General features: G+C 39.9%; 1 protein-coding gene across 1 annotated transcript; it reads right to left on the bottom strand.

The window, feature by feature from the left end:
• Nucleotides 1–1,452: 1,452 nt before the first annotated feature.
• On the bottom strand, nt 1,453–3,085 carry LOC104820683. Its single transcript, XM_010551242.1, has 3 exons — nt 2,384–3,085; nt 1,738–1,815; nt 1,453–1,663 (listed from the first exon to the last, which is right to left on the bottom strand). Exons 1-3 carry the CDS (start codon nt 3,083–3,085, stop codon nt 1,640–1,642), a joined length of 804 nt encoding a protein of 267 aa, XP_010549544.1. The 3' UTR covers nt 1,453–1,639.
• Between the last annotated feature and the right edge of the window lie 6,849 nt (nt 3,086–9,934).

Raw genomic sequence — 9,934 nt, 5'->3', positions numbered from 1 at the left:
ATCTGATGAACCTCCCGCCATATATATATTACTAGAATCTGAATTCAAAATTTTGAAAGATTTTAGTTTTCAAGACTTATAATCTTAAACTTGTATGTATTTTAATTTAATTTAAAAAAACTTAGAAGCAGATTTTTTTTCCCCCATTTCATATCAAATTGTCTGAATTGGAATTTGATTAGTGGGTTTATTTAATGGTTGTCCCGGTCTAGGCGGAGATGTTGAGATTTAAAAACCACAAATGACATTCATAGTCAGATCCAAATTTAGGGTTGTGATTTTTATGTCTAAAATTCAGTCCGATTTGTGAATTTTATGTCTAATGTTTTTTAATTAAATATGCGAAACATTTATTAAACTTTCCTGTCCGAAATTGGTCTCTTAATTTCTATAAAAACATTTTAGTATATTTATGTTAAAGTCTTATAAAGAAATTCTACCGATTGTATGTTTTCCTAAAAAGTAAAATACTTAATTTGTATAAAAATAAAACTCTTTTAGTTGTACAAGTTGTAAATATAGACTAATATATTTCGAAAATTAATAAATCTCTACATGTTTTTGACAATGTTTCTTTCTTTATTCACGTAACCTTCTTTTATTTTCTCTATTTGTCATTTTTACAATTATTTCTAATTTAATTTATTATAAATTTTATTACAATAAAATATGTTTTCTATCTTTATTTCGTGCTTTTGTTTCCTTTTTCCAAGATAGATAATTAAAATTTCTTTCTTGCAAAAGATTTTTTTTTCCTTTTTTTTTTCATACTAAACCGGATGGGTGTCAATTTAGGTCCGAAAATTCGATCTGAATCCATCCGAAAAATATCGGGTTCCAGATCTAATCTTTTCGGCCCAAAAAAAATGGATTTTCAGATCGATCTGAAAATCTAAATATTTTTTAAAAAAAAATTAATAAAAATTTTAAAAAATAAGTTATTAAGAAAAAATTGAAGGGGTCGACCGAATCTAAAACCTATAGGGCCAAACTTTGGGTTTGATGATACAAGTCAGAAAAAATTCGAATCAGTCTGAATCCAAACCCAAAACCCTCGAATCGCAGACTCGGACCGGGTGGGGGCGGGCGGTCCTATTGACACTCCTAGGTGTATGGCGATTCAAAAAGAACCTATATATACATAAGCAAATTAGAAAAAAAATTTAACGGATACAATTATTAGAAAAATAAATAACTTATGATCAAAGTACATAAACCTTTTAAACTAAACCTGTTGTTTAAAAAAAAATCGCTCGGGCGTTAGCCTTTATTACATGTAAATCCGACAATGTGTATATGTATACAAAGTGAAATATGCCATTAATTTGGAGCAAAGAAGAGGTTGAATGATATTTTCATATTTACAAAATTGCTCGTAAATTCATCAACTTTTACCAAAAATTGTTTGAGATCATTGCAAGGAAATCCACACACATCCACAAAAAATATATATTCATCACAAAAGTTGTATATTTGAATAATCCAAAAAAAAATACAAAATTTATTGCAATGTTAAATTTCCCCCGACAAGGCCTCTAAATCTCAAATGGTTCTGTCTTTGGTTCCAACATGAAAACATTTAAAAGATCATTTTCTAACCTTTCATGGCAGGAACATGTAACCATGATGCAACGATCCATCATTCATTCATCTGTCTCGATTTCTGCATAGAACGATGACAGATCATATGAACAAAACCAATCAAAAACCATAATAAAGAGAGATCGAGATCATTACCTTCTTTCTTTCGGTTGAATCCGAGACACTGTATGAATCAGGCATCACCTCTTTTAACCATAATCCGGGAAATACCGACTGCACCCATTAACCATTAACATGAATCCATTTCCCATGGATAGGAAGTAAAAATCCGAACCAATTTTATCTTTCGATAATGTTCGATTTCTCTATATCGAAACAAACCGAAGATAAACCAATCCAAACCCGAGATTCTCATCAAATGAATCGAACCATACTGAACTTAATATATTTTTTTTGGTAACCAAGTATTCTCTCGATCCAAACTAATATCGGGACCGAGAGCAAACCATGTGATTGAAATTACGTTATCCTCCTCAATTTGAGATTCGAACTCGGGACGGGACATACGCTTTACATCCCCGTTTCACCGGTTGAGGTATCCAAGTTGGGTCAACTGAACTTGTACTTAGTTCATGTTATCCGAAATTCGACCCGAATCGAGACCCAGAAAATTAAATCGATCAAACGATGCTTAGTCCTGAATCTATATACTAAAAGAGTTTGGATTTTGTATTTGCTGTTCATGGCTCTTTTCCTATGTATGAATAAATTATGCTTCTATAATGCATGATATGGTCGTAAGTTCAATGGGAATAAAAGAGAGAAGCAATAATACGCTTACGTCCAATTGCCTCTGCACATTTCCGGGTCTCTTCTTTGGGCGTCGTGGTGGCAGATGTCCCACCATCGCCATGAAATCTTCTTCAATCTCTTTCTTCGTCAGCGTCACTGAGAATTTCGGTCGTTCTGGCTTGTCTTCTCTGATCGTACCCGACGGTTTCTGATTATCATTCAACCGCCGATTCGGTCCCATACCTCCGCCGCCGCCGTTGTTGCTTGCCGCCGCTCCCTTCCTCGTCCTCAGATTCCACGGAGGTCTCGCCGCCATCTCCGTCGCCGTTTCCTTCTGTCTCTCCCTCCTCCTCCTGGCTTTCCCCATCGGTTCAATTTCATCCTCGACTTCCTCCTCTCTCAACCTCGATTTCAGATCCAACGGCACCACCTTCTTACTCACCTGGCCGGCCGATGATCCCGACGCGGCGGGTCGATCCCAGCGGTGATGGTGTTGAATCGTCGGAGGCGGTTGCTCTGTCCCGGAGTTTATCGTCCTCGACGGAGAAGCTCCGGATTTCGCCGGCGACGAAGCTTGGCGACGGAGACGGTGTTCGTCATCGCTGGAGGAGGAATCTGCCTTCACGCACCTGAGGAATCTCTGGTTTCCCCACTTCAAGCTCGAGAGCGGGAAATTGTGGAGCGGCGGCTTCACTCTCTCCGATCTGAATTCCCCGACTGTTTCATCGTCTCTCTCGCTCGAATTCTCCATCGATCGTCGTCTTCCCTCTCCGTTTCTTGTTTTTTTTTTTCCGATTTCTTTTTTTTTTGTAAATACACAAATATTGACAAGTGTATGCGTGTGTATATAGATTGTTTCTCGCCCTGTGAAGAAATTCTGAGTAACAACATTAATGATGGAGGGAAAAAATTAACTATTCAAAAAATGGAAAAAAAAAATGAACACCGGGTCGAAACGACGTCGTTTTGGAAATGCTGATCGGTTTGATTCGATTTGGTTTAAGCCGGTTTAGTTTGATTCCATTTGGTTTACCGGTCCACTTTTTTTGTGGGTTTTTTTCGAATATTTGTATTGAATTGGTGAGAGAATTCGAAAATGGAAAGAGAGAATTTGGAAAATTTCTGTGTTGTTATTCAAAATGATTCCAATTACAGATTATTTTATTTTAACATATGATTTTTATTTTTAGATTATAATTATTATATTAATATTTTAATTTTTTCTACAAAATTGTATTTAAATATTTCAAAATTGTCGGGGGAATTCGTTAAATTTTAATGTTGTTAGCCATTGTGGATTGAATTCAAATTCTTTTGAAAGTATTTTAATGTTGTTAGCTATAATATATAATTACTATATACTATAGGAAGTGTAGGAATGAGTATGATGTATCTTATGATCTATGTTGATAACATGTTAGCTGCAGCTAAATAAAGAACAAATATGCAGAAACTGAAACAAGTCTTAAGCTCTAAATTCGACATGAAGGGCTTGGAGCGGCAAAAAAAATGTTGGGCATGACTATCAAACGAGACAGATTGTCGAGGTTGCTAACTCCGTCTCAGGAAGAATACGTTAAGAATACGTTAAGAAGGTATTAATGACATTTAATATGGAAAACTCGAAATCAGTTCAGACTCTATGGAGATTCACTTTAAGTTGTAGAGTATATTCCTTATGCAAATGCAATAGGGAGTGTGATATATACAATGAGAGGTATCCGACCAGATCTGACACTCTCAGTAGGTTTGTTCAGCAGATTTATGTCTAAACAACAAAAGGAGTATCGGGAGGTAGTAAAATGGGTCTTGTGATATCTAAAAGGCTCAAGTAGTATGTATTTTGTGAAGTGTGTATCGAGTCCTCACCGTTCTCTCCGACTCACGTCCGTGCAAGAAACGAAAAGAACACCGGAGATTTTACGATTTCGGTTACCGAGTTTTCTCGGGCCTACGTCTCGGCCGGACAGTGCCGGCGAATCCACTAGAGATGGTACGAAAACAACCGAGAAGAGAAGACACGGCGGCTCTCCACACCAAGGTCGGAGGCTCACCGAGAAACACCAAGTAAGAAGATACAAGACACTCATCGATACTTACCTCGCTCACCTTTGGCGAGTCGCCGCCGGTCTGAGCTTCGTCATCGCCGGGAAGCACCTCCGCCTTTTTCTCCCTCACGATCGCCTCTCTCTCTCGAAAGTCTCCTCGAGCACCGTGTCGTCCGTTGTCGCAGTAATCGCAAGACCTATTAGGGTATTAACCCTAAATCACCAAAACGCATCGTTTCGGTCTAGGATTAAAATCCCGCTCCGTTTAGTGTTAAACCGAAAGCCTCCGCTGCAAAGAGAGTATCCGCTTTTCCACCAGAACATGGGCCAAGCCCAACAATCTCCACCTTGGTGGAGAAAGAGGAACGAACAAGAGAATAATCACAAATAAACACTAGTGGAATTCGCCGTTTCCAGCACCGATCGACTTTAGTCGATCCCTCGACTTTCGTCGGAATTTAAAACCGCAACTTACCTGACTTACCTTACTTACCTGATGTCCCGGAGTTAGTCACATGTTGCCTTGAATCTGATGAAGCTCCCGCCGATGACTCCTCGAGGCTTTGTCGCCTTATCCCGCCACCGATCAACTTATCCAAAACCTGAAACACTCGGTAAACGTGTTAGAACGTTTACACCGATAAAACCCGAACCGAAGTCCGAACACGCGTTGCCCGACCGACAAACGCTACCCTCGGTTGTATGACGCCCTAGACCGTCTAACTAACCCTCCTAGTAAAGTCCAAGACTTTATCCGCTAGCAAACCCGAGGATTATACCCGACGTCTACCCGTCTCCTAAGTCTAACCCGACTTCTTCCGAGACTAACCTGAGTCATACTACCGAACCCGCTAGATACCTAGCCCAGAATCCCCTTGAAGTCTACACTACCTATAGGTATACAACTTCTACCATCGGACCCTAACATGCCAACTAGGATTGTCTTACGGTTTTGTCCCGCGAAAACGTTCCTAGTCCTCTACGAATGCTCCACCGAGAATGAGACACGTGAGTGCACGTGCTCCACCTTGAGAGAGAGTGTCCTAGCGCCAACCTATACCGACTCTACCCGGTGAAATCCCGACACCTCCCATCTCACACCATCTCATGAGCATCCTACCCGAGGAAGCTCCACCTAAATATGGAGACCTCACCTCTTAACCTACCACCGAGAACCGAAGCAACTTCGGTTACTCCTCCGAGGTTAACACGTCCTTCTTCCTCGGACTCTCTCTACCTCATTTTCACGGGATCTACAAATCCTCCATGTAGTATCCCTACCTACCCGCGGAACCACTCACTCCACCTGGTCCTTGGCCTTCTCCTGCAACCCGATTTCTCGGGTTTGCCCGAGACCCCTAGTCCTTCCACCATACCCCCTTTCGGGGTATACCGAGCTAGAATATCTAACTCCATCATCCTAAGATGATAAAACCCGAGTCTAAAACCGACTCTACCCGGAAGTGACTTACCTGACCCTAGAAGTGATGTAACATGACACGAGGGATGAGACCGAACCCTAGAGGACTTAACCCTAGGTATATTTCTACCTAGCCATGCTTGACATGCTCTAACCCTAGTCTATCAGTCCTAAACCTAGGTACGTCTCTACCTACTCAGACCTACAAGACCTAGAGAACACGACCTGATTGGACTTAATCTAGGCACTCAATCTAAACTCGATCTAAGAACTTTAAACCAGTCCACTATGCCCTAAACCAGACACCATCAGACCTAATTTGGACTAACCTAACCCTAAACCAGTTAGTTCTAGCCCTAATTGTACATTTCAGACCCTAAACCGATCTAATCTGGTCCTAAACCACGAATTCAGATCCTAACCCGGCCAATACCAGCCCTAACCAGATAATTTAGATCCTAAACAGACCTCCATTAGCCTAAAACCAATCTGATCTTACCTAATACCGGACTCAATTGACCTAGACGGTCCAATTCTAGCCTAATTGGACGAACATACCCTAAATTAGACCTAAACCAGTCTAAACCAGCCTTAATTCACCTCCAATCAGACCCTATTGATCTAAAACTGGACAATTCTAGCCCTACCCAGACAAATCAGACCTTAACCAAGACCTAAACCAGCCTATATTGTCCTAAACCGGACTCAATTGACCTAAACCGGACCTAAATTGACCTAAATCAGACTCAATTGTCCTAAACCACACCTAGATTGACCTGAACCGATCTAAACCGATCCAATTGATCCCAAACCAGACCTGAACCGGTCTGATTTGACCTAAACCGGTCAACTATTGACCAAATTGGTCAACGGATTGACCGAATCGGAGTGAACCGGTCTGAACGGCCGGGACTGGGCCTGAACCGACCGGAATCTGGTCTGAACCGACGGAACCGGTTCAAACTCGGTCTGACCCCGAGAACCGGACTTGGATCGAATCGAACCAGGTTCGATTGACCCAAACCAGATTAAACCGAAATTGGATCGATTAAACCAGTCTAAACCGATTGAATCCGAAACCCTAATTTCGGAAACCCTTAGCCGCCGAGTCAACCGAGTTAACTCGATTGTTGACTCACCCGATTCCTCCACTCAACCCTAACCCGGACGAGTCAGGGGCCGAGTTTTGCCGGAATCGGACTTTTCTCCACCGAGTTCACCGAGTTTCTTGGAAACTCGGTCTCAAAATCGGAGAAAAAACGCGGAAAATAAAGGAAACCGAGTCAGAAATTTACCCGACTCACTCTCGGTTCAAGTCTGTCTTCACCGATTCGGATCTGTGAAGCTCCACCTTGACGGATCTGACCGCTGGCGACCCCGAGACTGTTAGATCCACCTTTAACCGTCACCGATTTACCTCCGTCGCCGTCTGAAACACTCAAACATACCATCAAAATGCTCCGACAGACAAATCCGAACCGAAACCCTAACTTACCTCGCCTTTTCCGGCGAAACTTACCTCCCTGGATCTGAACCAGGCTCTGATACCACTTTCTGAAGTGCGTATCGAGTCCTCACTGTTCTCTCCGACTCACGTCCGTGCAAGAAACGAAAAGAACACCGGAGTTTTTACGAGTCCGGTTACCGAGTTTCCTCGGGCCTACGTCTCGGCCGGACGGTGTCGGCGAATCCACTAGAGATGGTACGAAAACAACCGAGAAGAGAAGACACGGCGGCTCTCCACACCAAGGTCGGAGGCTCACCGAGAAACAACCAGAGAGAAGATACAAGACACTCACTGATACTTACCTCGCTCGCCTTTGGCGAGTCGCTGCCGGTCTAGGCTTCGCCATCGCCGGGAAGCACCTCCGCCTTTTTCTCCCTCACGATCGCCTCTGCGATCGCCTCTCTCTCTCTCTCAAGTCTCCTCGAGCACCGTGTCGTCCGTTGTCGCAGTAATCGCAAGACCTATTAGGGTATTAACCCTAAATCACCAAAATGCATCGTTTCGGTCTGGGATTAAAATCCCGCTCGGTTTAGTGTTAAACCGAAAGCCTCCGTTGCAAAGAGAGTATCCGCTTTTCCACCATAAATCATAGGTTTTTGTGATTCTGATTTTGCAACTGATTTGGATAAAAGAAGGTCCATTACAGGTTTTGTTTTCACAATGGGAGGTATACTATATGCTGGAAATCGAGTCTACAAAATGTGGATGCGTTGTCCATCACAGAAGCAGAATTAATATATGTCACTAATAGAGGCAGTTAAAGAGAGTCTATGGCTGAAAGGTTTGCTGCCATAATTAGGATATGAGTAAGAGACAGTAAAAATTATGTGTGATTCACAGAGTGCGATTGATCTGTCAAAGAATAATATCCATCATGAAAGAACAAAGCACATTGATGTGCGGCTTCATTTTATTCGGGACGTGATTTCGAAAGGGCAAGTGGAAGTGGAGAAGATACATACAGATGTGAATCCTGCAGATTTACTTACAAAGACAGTCCCGATAAGTAAGCCCAGTAACTTGCTGAGTTTACTTAGAATATCTGGTACTTAAAGTTGAATATAGAGAGAGAGAGGAGTGATAAGTTTAGCTATGTCTGAAAAGAAAGAAGCGATTCTTCAGATAAGGTGGAGTTTTGTTGAAAACTACCTGATCTGAGTTACTCAAAGACTCTAGCTGAGCTAGAGGGTATCGACTAGTTTTGTCAAATGCGCAAAGGGCAAAATGGTTTTCTTGCATTGAGTTGATTATGTCTATTAATGAAATTGTCGTCTTCTTCCAGATAAATGGAGAGATAGGGTAACAAATTAGAGGTGTGATTAAAACAAGAGTTTTGGATATTTTTTCCTCATGGTGAGAAAGATCTCATCTCTTCCGAGACGGAAAGGGAGTGGCTCGTCCGGGACTGATCAAGAGTTGGTCTGCCGGACCAGATAAATTCTTCCGTTAGATCGACTAAATAATATTTAATTACTTGAAAGATCCTGGCTTTCGTGCTTAGGCACAAACACATTGTTCGTGCTGAACTCGTAAAACCGTGTGTTGTTCTTATTCTCTCTGTTCGTGTTTTGCGTATTACTAATACATTATTTGTCGATCGTCATAAACGAATCGAAGATCGTCGAATCGATTGGGTCAATTGTCGGATCTCGAATCGAGTTGGAACTACCACAGTTTGTTTGCCAATTTAATAAATTAAACTTGTTTTTGTGGATTTTTTGTTGGACCTTAATATATAAATATAACAATTGAAAAGGGTAAATATTTACTATAACGCCAATAATTAAGACTTGTGATAAGCATAAATCATAAAAAGTGATAGATTGATCAGATTTAATTTTATTTTCTCTTAACTAAATAATATATTAGCTAGATTTAACTGTTAAAAAAAATGTCAAAAGTTATTGAGGATTTAATTGATATCAAATAAATGAAAACTAATTGATTTTGGGTTGAGTATAAAATAATAATTAATTTTTAAAAATAAAATGTTATTTAAAGTAAATATTTTTAAGAAAAATATATGAAATTAATCAAAATTTGATCTATGAATGGAATGACATATTCTTTTAAAAATATAAAATTCAAAATTGATAATAATTAGATGGAGATAAACAAAATTAAAAAAGAAATGGATATATATAATATAGTTTTTTTAAACCATAAAATTGGAATCTGAAAATAAACCATGATAATTGACGTACGGAACTCTAACTAAAACTTAATTCACAATTATTTCAAACCATAAGCAATACTAAAAAGGTCTTTAATTAGCTTACGGTATTTAGAAAAATTAAAAGAAAATTATGAAAGCAAATTATTACATAAAATATATTAGCGTTCTTTTAGTCTTAAAATAAAAATAAAGAATAAAGACAGTAATATGTTTTTTTTTACAAGTTAAGAATATTATCTTTCGAGGAAAAAACGCGGTAACGTTATTTAAATAAAAAGAGGTATACGCGTTAACGTCGTCAAGAGTTTCCAAACGTGGAAGTGACGGTACAATATCACTATTTTAACGGACCGTTTTCTCCGTCAGTTTACCAGATTTGACTTTCTTTCTTTTTTTTTTTTTTTTTTTCCCTACGACTCTCACTCTTCGAAAATGGAAAGAGAGAATTT

Source organism: Tarenaya hassleriana, unplaced genomic scaffold (assembly GCF_000463585.1).
Source record: "Tarenaya hassleriana unplaced genomic scaffold, ASM46358v1 Cleome31, whole genome shotgun sequence".
Lineage (NCBI taxonomy): Eukaryota > Viridiplantae > Streptophyta > Magnoliopsida > Brassicales > Cleomaceae > Tarenaya > Tarenaya hassleriana.
Note: the sequence above shows the minus strand (reverse complement) of the source record. Positions and strands in the feature narration are given on the sequence as shown.